The sequence below is a fragment of the Pelophylax lessonae genome, assembly GCF_965119305.1.
Source record: "Pelophylax lessonae genome assembly, chromosome: 2".
Classification (NCBI taxonomy): domain Eukaryota; kingdom Metazoa; phylum Chordata; class Amphibia; order Anura; family Ranidae; genus Pelophylax; species Pelophylax lessonae.
In genome coordinates this window covers 41,181,530-41,203,016 of record NC_138769.1, presented here as the reverse complement: position 1 = coordinate 41,203,016, position 21,487 = coordinate 41,181,530, and the positions used below count along the sequence as shown (strand labels likewise).

The 21,487-nt window shown below is 45.1% G+C and overlaps 1 protein-coding gene across 1 annotated transcript in view; it reads left to right on the top strand.

Annotated features, from left to right (window-relative positions):
- The window catches only part of GPR89B (G protein-coupled receptor 89B), a 98,833-nt gene that overhangs the window by 19,194 nt on the left and 58,152 nt on the right, over positions 1–21,487 (top strand). Inside the window, exons 5-7 of the mRNA XM_082246757.1 lie at positions 1,443–1,544; positions 5,482–5,602; positions 12,287–12,367. Coding sequence (XP_082102883.1) covers positions 1,443–1,544; positions 5,482–5,602; positions 12,287–12,367 — 304 coding nt within the window. The remainder of the gene's footprint in view (positions 1–1,442; positions 1,545–5,481; positions 5,603–12,286; positions 12,368–21,487) is intronic.

The following is a 21,487-nucleotide window of genomic DNA, read 5'->3' as shown; positions in this document are numbered from 1 at the left end:
CTTCCTAAAGCTACAAGGGGCAGGCTGGGCCGAGGATTCCCTGCTGATGTCAGTCGGGAAGGGTGGAGCCGTGGCCCGCAGAGGAGAGGAGCCTGAAAGAGAGAGGCAGCGGGAGTCGGGACACACATGTGAGCGGCGCGATCGGCGCTCTGAAAACGTAAAAAAGAAGTACGATTTTGGTTGATTTGGTTAATTTTGATTAAAAGAGAAGGATATTAATAATAGAGATATTGGTGATTAGGCATCAGAGGCAGGAGGAGTCAGGAGACTTTGCTCTCCTTGCTCTCAATGCTGTGCATGCACCTGCACATTTGCTGCCCCTGCCCGGCCTCAATCTTTACGACCATCTTTTCACACCACCCTCCCATCGCCACTCTTTCACTACTACTACTTTTGTGAGTAGTATTCTTATACTTATACTACAAAGTAAAACCTGTGGCAGTTTGTTGCCATTTTTAGCCATTTTGCTAAGGCACCCCTGAAGAACCCAGGAGGCACACCAGGATGCCACAGCACTCTGGCTGAAAAAGGCTGGACTTTGGCATGTGTACTGTGCACAGAGCAGCATACATGACTACAATGAGAGTGCACTGCTCATTCCAAGCAAATGGAAGTGAGGGAAAAAGGAGAGGTTTGGGGGCTCACCGAGGATGTAACAAGGAGGCAGAAAAACAAAGTAAGAAATTATTTCATGAAAAATAGATTACAAAGCTATAAACTAGTGGATGTGTATGGTTTATTTTGGGGAACAAGAATATAATTTAGTGTCACTTTATTGTTTAACTTCTTCGCACGGACTATCGCTCTGGCCCTATAAGAGTTCTAAAAGCCAGGAGGCGGGCATTTGGGTCATGTGACCGACGTTAGTGGCGGTCACATCATCGGAAAGCTCCCGATTGCAAGTATGCATGACGGGCTTTCTGGTACCAACGGGCTACCATGCAGGGAGCGCACTCTCCGCACGATAAGTTGTTTTAACAGCGCCGCATATATCCGTGTGGCCAGCATCAAGGGGTTAAAAAAAATCCATTATTGGTTTAGATTGTAACAAATAATATTCTTGTATTGCTTTTACATAAGCAACGTTTTCCTTTAGGAGACGAATAAGAATGAAAAAATGGATAAGATATAAGATTCTGGTATTTGGCTCAATTGAGTGTGCGCAAGATAGCTTCTTGAAATAAGTCCCCAGGTAAAAAAGCACTATAGAAAAAAATTTATTAAAATAAAATAAAAAATTTAACAAAATAAAAATACTTATTGCCAGTGTTGTACTTTATCATCCTTCATTAAACTATAAGATTTGTCTGAAATCTGCAGGTGGGTGGTGGAGGGTATAGAATGTTTATTGATTTTTGTTCTGTTTTATTCTTGTTTAGTTAGAGTCATTCCATGTGATGTGTGGAGTGCCCGCTGTTAACCCCTTCTTTCCCTCTCTGCAGTGCATCGGCAGAGGTTACTCTTCGCCTGTGTCGTGTGGTTGACGTTTATGTACTTCTTCTGGAAACTGGGAGACCCCTTCCCCATTCTCAGCCCAAAGCACGGTATCTAGTTATATATTTTCTGTCCTTACTAATCATATTCAGTAAAAAAAAAATATATATATATATGTGTGTGTGTGTGTGTGTGTGTGTGTGTATATATATATATATATATATATATATATATATATATATGTATATACAGTGGGTACGGGAAGTATTCAGACCCCCTTAAATTTTTCACTCTTTGTTATATTGCAGCCATTTGCTAAAATCATTTAGGTTCATTCTTCTTCCTCATGAATGTACACATAGCACCCCATACTGACAGAAAAACACAGAATTGTTGACATTGTTGCAGATTTATTAAAAAAGAAAAACTGAAATATCACATGGTCCTAAGTATTCAGACCCTTTGCTCAGTATTTAGTAGAAGCCCCCTTTTGATCTAATACAGCCAGGAGTCTTTTTGGGAAAGATGCAACAAGTCTTTCACACCTGGATTTGGGGATCCTCTGCCATTCCTCCTTGCAGATCCTCTCCAGTTCTGTCAGGTTGGATGGTAAACGTTGGTGGACAGCCATTTTTAGGTCTCTCCAGAGATGCTCAATTGGGTTTAAGTCAGGGCTCTGGCTGGGCCATTCAAGAACAGTCGCGGAGTTGTTGTGAAGCCACTCCTTCGTTATTTTAGCTGTGTGCTTAGGGTCATTGTCTTGTTGGAAGGTAAACCTTCGGCCCAGTCTGAGGTCCAGAGCACTCTGGAGAAGGTTTTTGTCCAGGATATCCCTGTACTTGGCCGCATTCATCTTTCCCTCGATTGCAACCAGTCGTCCTGTCCCTGCAGCTGAAAAACACCCCCACAGCATGATGCTGCCACCACCATGCTTCACTGTTGGGACTGTATTGGACAGGTGATGAGCAGTGCCTGGTTTTCTCCACACATACCACTTAGAATTAAGGCCAAAAAGTTCTATTTTGGTCTCATCAGACCAGAGAATCTTATTTCTCACCATCTTGGAGTCCTTCAGGTGTTTTTTTAGCAAACTCCATGCAGGCTTTCATGTGTCTTACACTGAGGAGAGGCTTCCGTCGGGCCACTCTGCCATAAAGCCCCGACTGGTGGAGGGCTGCAGTGATGGTTGACTTTCTACAACTTTCTCCCATCTCCTGACTGCATCTCTGGAGCTCAGCCACAGTGATCTTTGGGTTCTTCTTTACCTCTCTCACCAAGGCTCTTCTCCCCCGATAGCTCAGTTTGGCCGGACGGCCAGCTCTAGGAAGGGTTCTGGTTGTCCCAAACGTCTTCCATTTGAGGATTATGGAGGCCACTGTGCTCTTAGGAACCTTAAGTGCAGCAGAAATCTTTTTGTAACCTTGGCCAGATCTGTGCCTTGCCACAATTCTGTCTCTGAGTTCTTCAGGCAGTTCCTTTGACCTCATGATTCTCATTTGCTCTGACATGCATTGTGATCTGGAAGGTCTTATATTGACAGGTGTGTGGCTTTCCTAATCAAGTCCAATCAGTATAATCAAACACAGCTGGACTCAAATGAAGGTGTAGAACCATCTCAAGGATGATCAGAAGAAATGGAAAGCACCTGAGTTAAATATATGAGTGTCACAGCAAAGGGTCTGAATACTTAGGACCATGTGATATTTCAGTTTTTCTTTTTTAATAAATCTGCAACAATGTCAACAATTCTGTGTTTTTCTGTCAGTATGGGGTGCTATGTGTACATTCATGAGGAAGAAGAATGAACCTAAATGATTTTAGCAAATGGCTGCAATATAACAAAGAGTGAAAAATTTAAGGGGGTCTGAATACTTTCCGTACCCACTGTGTGTATATATATATATATATATATATATATATACACCTACACACACACACACAAGCAGGTGCATCTCAAACAATTTGAATATCATCAAAAAGTTAAATTATTTCAGTATACCCAATGTATCTTTAGGTGATACACCGAGAATAAATAGGTTGTACCTGTTTATCTGTGGTCTTCTCTACATCTGTTTAAGGTGCTGAATTTATACAGCTTTTCAGAGATTTCCGAAAAAAGTGGGCGGAGAGTTGAAGTTACACTCTGCAGAGATTAGTGAAGAGAGCTCTGAGAGCTGATTGGTGGGAAGGGGCACACCTCCCTGCACACAGGAACAGAACTGAGGCTGTCAATCAGCTGCAGATCCCTCCCTTGTCACCTTTTTTCTCTTGGCTTCAGGAGAAATTCTCAGAAGTGATTCATGCAGATAGCAGGGGAACGAAGCAGCGGCCAGAAATTACATTTTTTTATTGAGACAAGTACATACTATAGAGCAGGGGTAGGCAACCTTAAAGAGGTGGAGATCTACCTGAACTACATGGGTGAAGTCAAAGATCACCAGCCACAGTGTCGCCTCCTCTCACCTGATTTAAACCTCTAATTGCTGTGCTACCGTGTCAAAATCACGTGCAGTGCACGGCAGTCCTTAGTTTAAATCAGGTGGTGAGGAGGCAACATATAATTTCCTCACCACCTGTCAAACACACTCAGATCACTTTTCAGAGGAGCAGCAGCGGTGCCTGCTGCTCTTTTGAATGAGCCCTTAGTTGTATTCAACACCGGCATCCTTAGTGCTCGTTTACACGTAAAGTTGGGGGGTGGTAAAACAACAGGATATAAATTAAGTCTGTGGCTAAAATCAGTAAACCTGCAGAAAAGCTGCAGGAACACTGCACTGCACCCATGGTGTGGGTAAACTGCAGCACATCAGTGTGAAAGCAGGCCTATACTATTATGCCCAATGTATTGCTTCACACTGACCTGAAGATGTCTGCTTTCCTGCTGCTGGAACCACTCTGGGGACCGCTAGACGGGATAAAAGGTGGAGTGCAGTTGGCATCACCCCGCATAGGACAGGAGCCAACACTACAAAGGTGACATCAGAATATGCGGATCTTGACTCCTACTACACCTCCAACTTAGAACAAGTAGTCCCTCTGCATTTTACTTTAATGCTCTGGGATGGCGGATCAGCAAGCCCAGATCACAATCTACCAGTCACATGTCCGCGATCTACTGGTTCCTGAGCCCCGCTATAGAGGGATATGCTTTATTCATATTTCATGTCTGCGGTTTACAACCACTTTAAGTGTTTTGTGGGTCCTTGTGCGACATGTCCTTGTTTTCAGGTCCTTGTGTGACCTGTCCATGTGTGACATATCCTTGTGTGACCTGTCCTTGTTTGTGTGACCTGTCCTTGTGTGACTTGTCCTTGTGTGACCTGTCCTTGTGTGACCTGTCCTTGTGTGACCTGTCCTTGTGTGACCTGTCTGTGTGTGACCTGTCCTTGTGTGACCTGTCCATGTGTTACCTGTCCTTGTGTGACTTGTCCATGTGTGACCTGTCCTTGTGTGACCTGTCCTTGTGTGACCTGTCCTTGTGTGACCTATCCTTGTGTGACCTGTCCATGTGTGACCTGTCCTTGTGTGACCTGTCCGTGTGTGACCTGTCCTTGTGTGACCTGCCTTGTGTGACCTGTCTTCGTGTGACTTGCCCTCGTGTGACCTGTCCTTGTGTGACCTGTCCTTGTGTGACCTGTCCCTGTGTGACCTGTCCCTGTGTGACCTGTCCCTCTGTAACCTGTCCCTCTGTGACCTGTCTCTCTGTGACCTGTCCCTGTGTGACCTGTCCTTGTGTGACCTGTCCTCGTGTGACCTGTCCTCGTGTGACCTGTCCCCGTGTGACCTGTCCCCGTGTGACCTGTCCTTGTGTGACCTGTCCCTGTGTGACCTGTCCCTGTGTGACCTGTCCCTGTGTGACCTGTCCCTGTGTGACCTGTCCTCGTGTGACCTGTCCTCGCGTGACCTGTCCTCGCGTGACCTGTCCTCGCGTGACCTGTCCTCGCGTGACCTGTCCTCGCGTGACCTGTCCTCACGTGACCTGTCCTTGTTTGACATAGCTTTAGATGAGGTTCCTAGCTGTACTTACATTCTGACTCTTCTCCGCAGGAATCCTCTCCATTGAGCAGCTGATCAGCCGAGTGGGTGTCATTGGGGTGACACTGATGGCCTTACTGTCTGGTTTTGGTGCTGTGAATTGTCCCTACACCTATATGTCCTACTTCTTAAGGTACGTTGTTGTCCCTATGAAAGTTACCAGTCCAAGTCCGGTTCTTCTGAGCTATTTGTCATACTTTGTGAGCATTGTCTAGTCATTGCTTTGTAGGGCTCAGCGGACGGTCAGTGCCCCACTGCCTGAGTTCTGTTCAGTCTGAACAATAAAAGGTCTGGGGTCACACAAGAGCTTTTACACCATTGTAGAGCCCCTTGTCCCAAAGGTACATACAGACCTTATATGACTGTTTACAAGGAAAGGTTTGGTGCTGCTCCAAAGTCTTCTATAGTGGATTACACCCAGTGCTGATGCCAAGTAGGGACTAGTCCCCACCAGAGGCGGGCGTAGATAAGGGGGGGGGGGGGCAGGGGGGTCTAAACCCCCCCAGAGCATCGGTCAATTTTACAGCAGCTAGGCTAGTGTAGACTGTCAGCAGTGGGAGTCGCACTGCTACTGGGAAGACCACCTGTCTTATCCACGAGGCTGACAGGCAGGGCCTGGCTGACATCGAAGCCATGTTTACTATTTGCTTCACTAACAGATGTGCCTGCTGTGGGCGCTGTATATACTGTATATATACACACCACAATTTGTCACAGCGTGGCAGATGTGCTAATTATTATTCTATGGGTACTCAAGGCTGAACCCCCCCCCCCCAGGAGAATAAATTCTCAACGGCCCTGGTCCTCACCCTGAACTGCAACACATTCAGAAAAAAATAGCCATCTGCACACCGTAATGTCCAACACTTGTAAGATGTTTAAATTGTAAAAAAGGATGCGCTAGCCAGGCTGGTGAATAGCAGCACCTAGGACTCCCTGAACCATGGGAGGGAAAAGGTGAATGTGAAAAAGACTAGTGCGCTATCTAGCAAGATTTTTGTAAGATCTTACTGTAAAATCTTTTTCTCTGAAGTCCATTGATAGACGCAGCCTCCGTCTTCATTAGCTGAATGGGTTATGCTGCCCCCTGCTGATCTGCAAGCAATGCCGGCTAGGGTTTTGCACTGGATAATCTAGACTATTTCTGCAGGGGGCAGCATAACCCATTCAGCTAATGAAGACGGAGGCTGCGTCTGTCAATGGACGATAGAGAAAAGAACATTTTACATGTGAATGTGAAAAAGACTAGTGGGCAGAGATGACATAATAAAATTATGACCATAATGAATGTAAACGAAACAAATCAATACATGAAAAATGTCCATAAAAAATTAAGTCAGAAAATCTACACAGATTAAAGTGACATAAATAAAATTGTGCGAAGAGAAAATACAAAAATGCACCGACGTGAAAGTAACAGCGGTGAAAAAATTTTTAATAAAAAATTTCACTTGTGAAAAATTTCATGAACATGACATAGTCACTAAATATGAAAATGAATTGATGGTGTCCAACAAACAAACAATTTCTTGAATAAAATGAAAAAATTCTGCCAAAGATAATGCCAAGTGCTGCATGCGACCCCAACGTGAACAAACTAAAAATGGGTGGCTGCCAACAGGAAGGCAAGAGCTGAGATCTCTGGAAAGTCTGGGGTGTGGATGATCCCTCTAGTCCTCCGTGGTTGAGCACCTCCATCTGTGGATTGTCGGATCCATAGGGATTCCATCGTCTGTTGGGACAAGTGATACCATAAGAGCTTATGCTTTACACCTTCCATTCCTTGAGACTGTGTTTCTCCGGTAAGCGGTCACCCATTTTTCGTTTTTCCACGTTGGAGTCGCATGCAGCACTTGTCTTTATTATCTTTATTATCTTTGGCAGAATTTTCTTCATTTTGTTCAAGAGATTGTTTGCTCGTTGGCACCATCAATTAATTTTCATATTTAGTGACTATGTTATGTTCATGGTATTTTTCATAAGTGAAAGTTTTTTTATTAACAATTTTTTCACCGCTGTTATTTTCACGTGGGTGCATTTTTGTGTTTTCTCTTTGCACATTTTTTTTCATGTCACTTTAATCTGTGTAGATTTTCTGACGTATTTTTTATGGACATTTTTCATGTATTTAATTGTTTCGTATACATTCAATATTGTCATTTTATTATGTCATCTCTGCCCACTAGTCTTTTTCACATTCACATGTAAAATGTTCTTTTCTCTATTGTCAATTGACAGACGCAGCCTCCGTCTTCATTAGCTGAATAGGTTATGCTGCCCCCTGCAGGAGTAGTCTAGATCAGTGGTCCTCAACCCTGGCCTACAGGGCCCACTAGCAGGCCAGATTTTAGGTATTACCTTGGGGAGATGCAGACTAGAGTACTGCAATCACTGAGCAGCAAATTATATCATCTGGGATGTATTTCAGTTATCTTGAAAATCTGGCCTGTTAGTGGGCCCTGTAGGCTAGGGTTGAGGACCACTGGTCTAGATTATCCAGTGCGAAACCCCAGCCGGCATTGCTTGCAGATCAGCAGGGGGCAGCATAACCCATTCAGCTAATGAAGATGGAGGCTGCGTCTGTCTATGGACTTCAGAGAAAAAGATTTTACGGTAAGATCTTACAAAAATCTTGTTATTTCAGGGTGAGCTGCACAAAGCCCCACCTGGGTCCTCCTTATTTGATATGTTTAACCCACCACTGGGCCTAATCCTAGAGATCTGTACATTGACATTTCTATGACTGAAGATCCTGCCAGAAATCCATGCTGTCTTCTGCAATCTGCAGTGATAGTAGCCCTGCTCAGTATATCTGTGTCGACTACAGAACACCTTCCCTTATGTTAAGGAGATGAGGAGAGAGGGAGGTTTTTTGGTAGTCCTAACACTTCTTTCTATAGGCTGACAACATTACTCCTCCAATGATACAGTATAGTGAGTAAGAGGTGGCACCTTGGGACGGGAAGTGCGTTAGACCTTGTTCACCTAGGTGTACTATAGTGTACACCCATGCCAAGGGTCGTGTTTGCCCACATTGGGATGCACAGTTGTTCCATACATCCCTGAGCAGGCAGTCACATTCAGTTCGTCTGCTCCCAATTAGTGTGGGTGAGGGTGTGTGTCCCCCAACTGTCTACATTCAGAGACACATGCCTGCACGCCCCTGCACCCACACGGTTGTCAAATCGGGAGCAGTGGCTCTGTCCCTGCATCCGCTGCGTTCCATCTGACATGCATGGGGCTGCCTATATGCAGATGCACAGAACACATATTCATCCCAGTGTGGGCAAACAAAGCCCTTTGCACGGGTGTATGCCTAAATACGCCTGTGTGAACGAGGCCTTACTGGCAGCATCACCAGATGAAACTAAAGAAAAGTAGCTCTAAAGTGATTCCAAAGGTTCCTTTTTTTTTTAAACAACAAACGTGTTATACTTACCTGTTCTGTGCATTGGTTTTGCACAGAGCAGCCCGGATCCTCATGTTCTTGGGTCCCCCGCCAGCGCTCCTTGCTCCTCCCCCTTGACCAGTGCCCCCAATAGCAAGCCGCTTGCTATGGGGGCACGGATGGATAGACGCTTCCGAGCCCCTCTCTTTGTGTCCATAAGACACATAGAGCCGTGACTCAGCCCAGCCCCCTGCTCTCTCCTCATTGGCTTACTGGCTGTGATTGACAGCAGTGGAAACAGATGACTCCCACTGCTGTGTGTCAGCAAGAGACCCAAGACAGCTGATGCTCCCGTACACATCACTGGATCAAGAGGGGGATCAGGTGAGTATTAGGGGGGGGGGGCAGTGGGGGGAGCAGCACACAAAAGGCAAAGAATGTATGAAGGTATAAAACCTTCAACCTTTACAACCACTTTAAAACTGAACTCCAAGCACATTTTTTTTCTCCCGTGCAGTCGCGCATTGTGCACACACTGCACAGATTGGCTGCTCATTTTTTCCTAGGTTAGAGGAGAGTGAAGAGATACTTACCTAATCCTCCGATCTTTTCAGCACGAGACTGGTCCCCCCCCCCCCCAGCAGTCTTGTGCTGTGGACTGTTCCTGATGTCATCACGCCCATAGACCTGCTCTGGGTGTGAGGGCGTCAGGAAAAGTCCACCGTTGCATCGTGGGGAGCACCATTTGCTGCCGGAGCAGAGGATCGGATGAGTACCAGCTGTCTGGTTGCCCCTGGACAAAAGGAGCATTTAACCCATGCAGTGCGATCCACCTACATTTTATCCCCTGCTGATTTTGTACGTTTGCCCCCTTGGCCTGGGGACATCTCTAAAATTTTAGACCTCTCCTCTCTTTCTGTTTCAGGGACAGTGGACATCAATGCAAACATAGGGGTAAATCTCCCTAATGGGGACACAGACAGCAATGACAATTTGACAGGGGATCTAACCCTTTCTCCACTCTATAAAACTAAAAGAAGGTTTTGCCTAGATATATGCTTTTCAGTGATGGAAAAAAGTATTTGATCCCCGGCTGATTTTGTATGTTTGCCAACTGACAAAGAAATGATCAGTCTATAATTATAATGGTAGGTTTATTTTACCAGCGAGAGACAGAATAACAACAAAATATCCAGAAAAACACATTTTAAAAAAAGTTATAAATAGATTTGCATTTTAATGAGTAAAATGGCAAAACTCTTGTTGGTAATCACAGAGATCAGACATTTCTTGTAGTTGGCCACCAGGTTTTCACACATCTCAGGAGAGATTTTGTCCCACTCCTCTTTGCAGATTCTCTCCAAGACATTAGGGTTTCGAGGCTGAATTTTTGGTAACTCGAACCTTCAGCTCCCTCCACATATTTTCTATGGGATTAAGGTCTGGAGATTGGCTAGACCACTCCAGGACCTTAATGTGCTTCTTCTTGAGCCACACCTTTGTTGCCTTGGCCGTGTGTTTTGGGTCATTGTCATGGTCAATACCCATCCGCGAACCATTTTCAATGCCCTGGCTGAGAGAAGGAGGTTCTCACCCAAGATTTGACGGTACATGGCCCCGTCCATTATCCATTTCATGCAGTGAAGTTGTCCTGTCCCCTTAGCAAACAAAACACCCCCAAAGCATAATATTTCCACCTCCATGTTTGACGATGGAGATGGAGTTCTTGGGGTCATAGGCAGCATTCCTCCTCCTCCAAACACGGTGAGTTGAGTTGATGCCAAAGCTCTTGATTTTGGTCTCATCTGCCCACAACACTTTTACACAGTTCTCCTCTGAATCATTCAGATGTTCATTAGAAAACTTCAGGCGGGCCTGTACATGTGCTTTCTTGGGCAGGGGGACCTTGTGGGTGCTGCAGGATTTCAGTCCTTCACAGCGTAGTGTGTTACCAATTGTTTTCTTGCTGACTATGGTCCCAGCTGAGATCATTGAAGGATTCTCTCGTATAATTCTTGGCTGATTCCTCACCGTTCTCCTTATCATTGAAACTCCATGAGGTGAGACCTTGCATGAAGCCCCAGACCGAGGGAGATTGACAGTTATTTTGTGTTTCTTCCATTTGTGAATAATCGCACCAACTGTTGTCACCCTCTCACCAAGCTGCTTGGCGATGGTCTTGTAGCCCATTCCAGCCTTGTGTAGGTCTACAATCTTGTCCCTGACCTCCTTGGACGGCTCTTTGGTCTTGGCCATTGTGAAGATATTGGAAACTGATGGATTGCTTCTGTGGACAGGTGTCTTTCATACAGGTAACAAGCTGAGATTAGGAGCACTCACTTTAAGAGAGTGCTCCTAGTCTCAGCTTGTTACCTGTATAGAAGAGACCTGGGAGCCAGAAATCTTGCTGATTGATAGGGGATCAAATACTTATTTCACTCATTAAAATGCAAATCAATGTATAACTTCTTTTTAAATATGTTTTTCTGGATATTTTTGTTGTTATTCTGTCTCTCATTGTTAAAATAAACCTACCAATAAAATTATAGACTGATCATTTCTTTGTCAGTGGGCAAACGTAAAAAATCAGCAGAGGATCAATACTTTTTTCCATCACTGTAAAGCATATATCAAGGCAAAACCTTCTTTTAGTTTTATAGAGTGGAGAAGGGTTAGATCCCCTGTCAAATTGTTATTGCTCTCTGTGTCTCCATTAGGGAGATTTACCCCTATGTTTCCATTGATGTCCCCGAAACAGAAAGAGAGGAGAGGTCTAAAGTTTTAGAGATGTCCCCAGGACAAGGGAGGAGAGGAAATATTCTAAAAGGACACCTGTTTTGAGGACAACTGTCTAGGGAAATTCTCCTTGCCTAGGGAATTGATGCATTTCTGGAACAGGAAATGAAAGGAAATTTCAAGTGCTTATCAAAAAAAATAAAACATATAATGTATACCAAGGGCAAAACTTTTTTTTTTTTTTTTTTAGTTTTGTAGAGTGGAGAGGGATTAGAGCACCCGTCAGGGTTTTATTTCTGTCTGTGCCCCCATTATGGAGATTTACCCTCTCTATTTCACCTGTTTACTGTTATCAGAGAGTAAACGTGAAAGAAAATCACACATTTTTAGTTGTCACCAAAACAGGGATAGAGAAGAAATCTTACATTGGGGACACTAGTTCTGGTGACAATCAGGGATTCCCTCACTTTGGAGGAATTTCCTCTCACTTCCTGTGGCTAAGGGGCAGGAAGTGAAGGGATATGTCCCAAATAGAGCACAGATGGCAAAAAAAATAAATAAAACTGAAAGGGGTTATAACCTTTCCTATCCAAAATGAAAAAAGTTTTATATTTAGCTCTACTTTAAAGGAACATATTTAGTCTGAACCACAAGATTTACTATAATTCTGTTTCATTTTTTTTTTCTGTGAAGGAATGTGACAGAAGCTGACATTCAGGCCCTAGAAAGAAGATTGCTGCAAACGATGGACATGATTGTCAGCAAGAAGAAGAGGTAATACACACAGTGTCCTCTAGAGGGCAGCAGCACACAGTGTATTGTATTATACAGTCAATTCCTGCTCATTACAAATGTTAGCCATACAAAAAGTCACACTATATGGCCAAGAATATGTGGACACCTGACCATCAAACATATATATGGCAAAAAGAATGTGAACCACCCCTCCATTCCCCAAATCACTGAGTCCATGTGTTTCCAGTGAAAGGTTCGGTTACTATTACAGCAGAGACATTTTAGACAATTGTGTGCCCCACCCTTGCGGTAAGAGTTAGAGGAAGGTTGTAAGGAAGTAAAGATTCATGTCAGTGTGTGGAAACCAGTATGGGTTTATGTGTGTGCCCATACCTCTGTGCATAGGGTAAATACTCGACGTGCATTAGCGAGCTAGGTGCGCATGTGCAAAATTTAGCGTGCGTGCACGGCACTGGTATTGGTGCCCTATATAAACTGAAGCACTGCAGAAGCAAGTCGCTGAGTAAGGCAATAACATGCAATGTCAAGCTGAAGCTACCAAAGCTGGCAGAATTTTGGCATGCATAAGGAAGGGGATGTATTCCAGAGATAAGACTATAATCCTTCCACTTTATAAAACTCTGGTCCGACCACATCTGGATTATTCTGTCCAGTTCTGGTCACCAGTCCTCAGGAGGGATGTATTGGAGCTGGAGAGAGTCCAGAGAAGGGCAACTAAACTGATTAGGGGGTTGGAGGACCTTAATTATGAAGAGCGGCTGCAATCGCTTGATTTATTCTCCCTGGAGAAGAGAGGCCTGAGGGGGGACATGATAGCAATTTATAAATACCTCAACGGTGATCTCAGCATAGAAAAAAACGATTCAGTCGCAAGGAATGCATGAGGACACAAGGCCATACAATGCATTTAGAGGAGAAGAGATTTAACCACAGGCTACGCAGGGGGTTCTTTACTGTTAGGGCTACAAGATTGTGGAATTCCTTGCCACAAGAGGTGGTTTCTGCGGGAAGTATGGCTACTTTTAAAAGACTCTTAGACTTACATCTCAAGGATCAGAACATTCAGGAGTATGGGAAATTATTATGGTTACACACATCCACACAGGTTGAACTAGATGGACTATTGTCTTTATTCATCCTCCCCTACTATGTAACTATGTAGTATTCCTCAGCTTGTTCCTGTTTACTTGAGACCTGATCTACGGATTCCATCTTACTGTGTATTAGCGTTGCACCGTTACCGATACTCATGCAAATGCTTTGGTACTAAAACTGATACCTTCATCCCCGGTTCACACTGCTGCGTTGCAAATTCCATCTGTTTTTGAGTTTTAGGTGCAAATTTACAACGTGATTTCTGTTTGTCTGCTGTGATTCCAATAGGAACTTTAAGAAACCAAAGCTGTGCCCAAGCCGTTTGTTAAAGCGGAGTTCCACCCAAAAGTGGAACTTCCGCTCATTTGCTTCCTGCCCCCTCAGGTGCCACATTTTGCACCTTTCAGGGGGGAGGGGGGAACGGTACCTGTTTTTGACAAGTACCCTTTCCCACTTCCGGGGGACGGTGCCGCGATGCCGTCCCTCGGAAGTTTGGCCCCCTCCTCCTCTCCCCCACCACCGAGCCAATCCGAATGCACAGCGCGCTTCGCACATGAACAGTAGGGACCCGCCCGTGCTGGGTTCCCTCGCTGGCAATGGCGGTGGCAGCACCCGACAGCCAATGGATACATCGCCTGCGGTGCCAACATCACTGGACTCCAGGACAGGTAAGTGTCCTAATATTAAAAGTCAGCAGCTACAGTGTGTGTACAGTATGTGTATAGTATGTGTAGCTGCTGACTTTTAATTTTTTTTGGGGGGGGGGGGGTGGAACTCTGCGGCTGCTGCGTCCTTAACAACCAATATCTCATTAGCTGTCAGCAGGAATCGTCGTGTGAACAAAACATAAAAATGGGGAACCCCAATTCAAAATTTAAGGAAAATTATGTCCCCCCCCCCCCCAAATTCATACCAAACCTAAGGGTTTCTTACATTTTGGATTGGGGTTCCCCATTTTTATGTTTTGTTCACACGACGATTCCTGCTGACAGCTAATAATAAATCCACGCCAACATTTAGGAAAAATGCTGTGGGGGTCACTCCCCAAAATACATACTAGACCCTTAGGCCCAGTATGGATTTTGAGTGGAAACCCATTCCAAAATTTTAGGAAAAAATGCTGTGGGGCCCCGCCCCCCGAAATCCATACTAGACCTTTAGATCCCACCAAAATTTAAAAAAAAATGGTGTGGGGTCCCTCCACAAAATTCATACAGACCGTCATTGGAGCTGGCAATTCGGATGTAGTTCACACCGCAGCAGTGTGCACCGAGGCTGGTTGCCCAGGTCTCCCGGTGGGATAGGAGTCCCGGGCAGGCCGCGGAAGGCGGCAGGAGGGGGGGATGTCCTCTTCCACTCCTTGTAATGACAGACGAGTGGCTTCTCAGCCGCATCGGTTGTCATTACAAGACAGCCGACCGTCGGCTATGGACACCGGTACCGGGGTGATGCCTCTAGCTGTAGGTATCACTCCGGTACAGCACTTTCCGAAATATCGGCAATATCAGTAACCTCAGGGGCCGCTTCCGATATATCGGGGAAAGTGCAGATCGGCCCTCAATATATTGGCTTTGCCGATAATCAGTCGATCCCTAATTATTATTATTATTATAATACAGGATTTATATAGCGCCAACAGTTTGCGCAACACTTTACAATATGAGGGAAGACAGTACAGTTACAATACAATTCAATACAGGAGGAATTAGAGGGCCCTGCTCGTTAGAGCTTACAATCTAGAAGATGACACTAAAAATAGGTATCAGTAATTGGTTTTGGCGAGTACTTGAGAAAAAGTATCGATACCGGTACTGGGTCTTAAAAAACTGGTTTTTATGACCCAGCTTACCAGCTTACCTTCCTTCTGTACTTCTGCCTCCTCCTTGTTTACCCTTTGAGGAAGTTACATGGGAGGTGACGAAATGCGTTAGGGCGGAGCCTAGAGATGTCAGAATTTACCCAGAAGTAGCCGCCGGATTGCTCAATTGGTGATGCTGAGGTCTCTATCTTAACCACTTCCTGACCACCCGCGGCCTTTTTACTGCGGCAGGGTGGCTCTCCTGCGCAAACCGACGTAGACCTACGTCGGTCGCGCACGGGAAGCTAGGGGGCGAGCGCGCACCGCCGCCGCCGGCGCGCTCCCGCCCCCACTCGGCAGCAGGGAAGCCGATGCACAGGTCAGGCGGCTCCGATTACCGCCTGACACCCGCGATTGCTCCCCGCTGCCGAGTGATGGGATGATCACAGAGCTCCTGTGATCCTTCTATATAGGATCTCATGTCTCTATGGTCAGAAGCCACGCCCCCCACAGTTAGGATCACTCCCCTAGGCTCACATTTAACCCCTTGATCACCCACAGGGTTAACCCCTTCCCTGCCAGTGTCATTATTACAGTAGCAGTGCATATTTTTAGCACTGATTACTGTAGTAATGTCACTGGTCCCCCCAAAAGTGTCAAAATGTCAGTTAGGGGTCCGATCTGTCCGCCGCAATGTCACAGTCCCACAATTACTAGTAAAAAAAAAATGACATAAATCTTTCCCCTAGCTTGTAGACGCAATAACTTTTGCGCAAACCAATCAAAATAGGTTATTGCGATTTTTTTTTTTTTTTTCATCAAAAATATGTAGCAGAATACAAATTGGCCTAAAATGTTAAAAAATTTAGATTTTTAAATTTTTTTTGGGGGAATGCAGAATGTGAAAAAGTTTTTTTTTTTTTTTTTTTTCAGAATTGTTGCTCTTTTTTTGTTTATAGCGCAAAAAATAAAAATCGCACAGGTGATCAAATACCACCAAAAGAAAGCTCTGTTTGTAGGAATAAAAGAACGTCAATTTTATTTGGGTACAGTGTCGCACGACTGCGCAATTGTCCGTTAAAGTAATGCAGTGCTGAATCGCAAAATAGGGCCTGGTCAGGAATGGGGCAAATCCTTCCGGTCTTAAAGTGGTTAATAAGAGTTTTCTGTTGCATATAATTTTTGAGGTTATTATTATTGATTATAATCATTTACAGAGAAAGTATTTTTAGAAGAAGCATTTCATGGTCGTTACACTATATAATTATTATTTTATTTTTATTTTTTTCAAATCATGGTACAGTGCGGGAGTGTAATTAGGAATGAAAGGTGCGGGACACTATTTGGAATGTTATATATTGGTGGATGTGGGATGCACATGGCAGTGTAAGCAGCAACACAAATGAATAGAGATAATAGGATTGCACTTCATTCACAATGATTGTTGGCATTGATTGGGTTGCACAGAGAATACTTGTTCCATGTCCCACCCCACATACTGATGGAACATGTTACATGTCCCACCCCACATACTGATGGAACATGTTACATGTCCCACCCCACATACTGATGGAACATGTTACATGTCCCACCCCATATACTGATGAAACATGTTACATGTCCCACCCCACATACTGATGGAACATGTTCCATGTCCCACCCCACATACTGATGGAACATGTTACATGTCCCACCCCACATACTGATGGAACATGTTACATGTCCCACCCCACATACTGATGGAACATGTTACATGTCCCACCCCATATACTAGTGGAACATGTAACATGTCCCACCCCATATACTGATGGAACATGTTACATGTCCCACCCCACATACTGATGGAACATGTTACATGTCCCACCCCATATACTAGTGGAACATGTTACATGTCCCACCCCATATACTGATGGAACATGTTACATGTCCCACCCCATATACTGATGGAACATGTTACATGTCCCACCCCACATACTGATGGAACATGTTACATGTCCCACCCCACATACTGATGGAACATGTTACATGTCCCACCCCACATACTGATGGAACATGTTACATGTCCCACCCCACATACTGATGGAACATGTTACATGTCCCACCCCATATACTAGTGGAACATGTTACATGTCCCACCCCATATACTGATGGAACATGTTACATGTCCCACCCCACATACTGATGGAACATGTTACATGTCCCACCCCATATACTGATGGAACATGTTACATGTCCCACCCCATATACTGATGGAACATGTTACATGTCCCACCCCACATACTGATGGAACATGTTACATGTCCCACCCCACATACTGATGGAACATGTTACATGTCCCACCCCATATACTGATGGAACATGTTACATGTCCCACCCCACATACTGATGGAACATGTTACATGTCCCACCCCATATACTGATGGAACATGTTACATGTCCCACCCCACATACTGATGGAACATGTTACATGTCCCACCCCACATACTGATGGAACATGTTACATGTCCCACCCCATATACTGATGGAACATGTTACATGTCCCACCCCACATACTGATGGAACATGTTACATGTCCCACCCCACATACTGATGGAACATGTTACATGTCCCACCCCACATACTGATGGAACATGTTACATGTCCCACCCCATATACTGATGGAACATGTTACATGTCCCACCCCACATACTGATGGAACATGTTACATGTCCCACCCCACATACTGATGGAACATGTTATATGTCCCACCCCATATACTGGTGGAACATGTTACATGTCCCACCCCACATACTGATGGAACATGTTATATGTCCCACCCCATATACTGGTGGAACATGTTACATGTCCCACCCCACATACTGATGGAACATGTTACATGTCCCACCCCATATACTGATGGAACATGTTACATGTCCCACCCCATATACTGATGGAACATGTTACATGTCCCACCCCACATACTGATGGAACATGTTACATGTCCCACCCCATATACTGATGGAACATGTTACATGTCCCACCCCATATACTAGTGGAACATGTTACATGTCCCACCCCACATACTGATGGAACATGTTACATGTCCCACCCCACATACTGATGGAACATGTTACATGTCCCACCCCATATACTGGTGGAACATGTTACATGTCCCACCCCATATACTGATGGAACATGTTACATGTCCCACCCCACATACTGATGGAACATGTTACATGTCCCACCCCATATACTAGTGGAACATGTTACATGTCCCACCCCATATACTGATGGAACATGTTACATGTCCCACCCCACATACTGATGGAACATGTTACATGTCCCACCCCACATACTGATGGAACATGTTACATGTCCCACCCCACATACTGATGGAACATGTTACATGTCCCACCCCACATACTGATGGAACATGTTACATGTCCCACCCCACATACTGATGGAACATGTTACATGTCCCACCCCACATACTGATGGAACATGTTACATGTCCCACCCCACATACTGATGGAACATGTTACATGTCCCACCCCATATACTGATGGAACATGTTACATGTCCCACCCCATATACTGATGGAACATGTTACATGTCCCACCCCATATACTGATGGAACATGTTACATGTCCCACCCCACATACTGATGGAACATGTTACATGTCCCACCCCATATACTAGTGGAACATGTTACATGTCTCACCCCACATACTGATGGAACATGTTACATGTCCCACCCCACATACTGATGGAACATGTTACATGTCCCACCCCACATACTGATGGAACATGTTACATGTCCCACCCCATATACTAGTGGAACATGTTACATGTCCCACCCCACATACTGATGGAACATGTAACATGTCCCACCCCACATACTGATGGAACATGTTACATGTCCCACCCCACATACTGATGGAACATGTTACATGTCCCACCCCACATACTGATGGAACATGTTACATGTCCCACCCCACATACTGATGGAACATGTTACATGTCCCACCCCATATACTGATGGAACATGTTACATGTCCCACCCCACATACTGATGGAACATGTTACATGTCCCACCCCATATACTGATGGAACATGTTACATGTCCCACCCCATATACTGATGGAACATGTTACATGTCCCACCCCATATACTGATGGAACATGTTACATGTCCCACCCCATATACTGATGGAACATGTTACATGTCCCACCCCACATACTGATGGAACATGTTACATGTCCCACCCCACATACTGATGGAACATGTTACATGTCCCACCCCATATACTAGTGGAACATGTAACATGTCCCACCCCATATACTGATGGAACATGTTACATGTCCCACCCCACATACTGATGGAACATGTTACATGTCCCACCCCATATACTAGTGGAACATGTTACATGTCCCACCCCATATACTGATGGAACATGTTACATGTCCCACCCCATATACTGATGGAACATGTTACATGTCCCACCCCACATACTGATGGAACATGTTACATGTCCCACCCCACATACTGATGGAACATGTTACATGTCCCACCCCACATACTGATGGAACATGTTACATGTCCCACCCCACATACTGATGGAACATGTTACATGTCCCACCCCATATACTAGTGGAACATGTTACATGTCCCACCCCATATACTGATGGAACATGTTACATGTCCCACCCCACATACTGATGGAACATGTTACATGTCCCACCCCATATACTGATGGAACATGTTACATGTCCCACCCCATATACTGATGGAACATGTTACATGTCCCACCCCACATACTGATGGAACATGTTACATGTCCCACCCCACATACTGATGGAACATGTTACATGTCCCACCCCATATACTGATGGAACATGTTACATGTCCCACCCCACATACTGATGGAACATGTTACATGTCCCACCCCACATACTGATGGAACATGTTACATGTCCCACCCCATATACTGATGGAACATGTTACATGTCCCACCCCACATACTGATGGAACATGTTACATGTCCCACCCCACATACTGATGGAACATGTTACATGTCCCACCCCATATACTGATGGAACATGTTACATGTCCCACCCCACATACTGATGGAACATGTTACATGTCCCACCCCACATACTGATGGAACATGTTACATGTCCCACCCCATATACTGGTGGAACATGTTACGTGTTCTGAAAGGTAACAAAAGAAAGAATCTCTCCCTTGGGACTTTGTTTTTAAATCAAAACAACTTTATTGCGTACTGAAACACAACAGGAGATATACAACAAGAAAAGGCTGCGAGATAGCCAACATAGAACAAACCAGTCCATAAATCTTGACAGTCAATGCCAGTTCACGAGAATACAGAGCAATTAGTAGAACAATGTACACAGATATGCGATAATTGAAACACAATGCATTAGGAATTACGATGTACAAGTAGTGGAAGAATTTAGCCATTTATCCCACACTTTATGGTATTTCCCCGGGCAACCCCTATTAACATAAATAAGTTTTTTATAGGGGAGAGTGCTGTTGATCTCGCTAATCCACGCCGCCAAGGTAGGCACCGCCTGTTGGATCCAATTTCTGGCCAGCAATTTACGGGCCTGAAACAGGGTCTCCTGCAAGAACTGGGCCACATGCTTGTTAATCTCAACATCTGGAAGGAGTCCCAGTAAACACAATCTAGGGTCGAGTGTCACAGGCGCGCCCATCTGGTCGTGGAGGAACTGGACCACTTGGGCCCAGAACCCGCGCACTCGCGGACACTGCCACAGCAGATGGTCGAATGTGCCAGTCGACAGCAGACACTTGGGGCAATGGGACGCCTGGGTGGGACGAAATTTAGCCATACGTACAGGGGTAAGGTACGTACGGTGAAGGATACATACATGGGTAAAGCGATCCGACATTTTAGGGGAAGCACACTTAGCGCCCATCAGTACATCCTCCCAATCCTCATCCAGTATCTCTCCCAACAAAGGTTCCCATTTGGGTTTCAACGCATACGCGATCTTGGTGGCCGCGGGCGTAAGCAACATCTCGTACAGAAGGGCAATCAGCTTACAGTGGTCCGCGCCCATGAGGACCCTAGTCAAGTCCAAGGGTTCCACCATCGGACAGTCCACCGGGAACTGGGCCCGCAGCGCGTGAGCGAGCTGCATGTATCGGAAATACATATAAGATGGGAGGGCAAACTCCTGCTTAAGTTGGCTGTATGACTTCACTGCTCCCCGGTG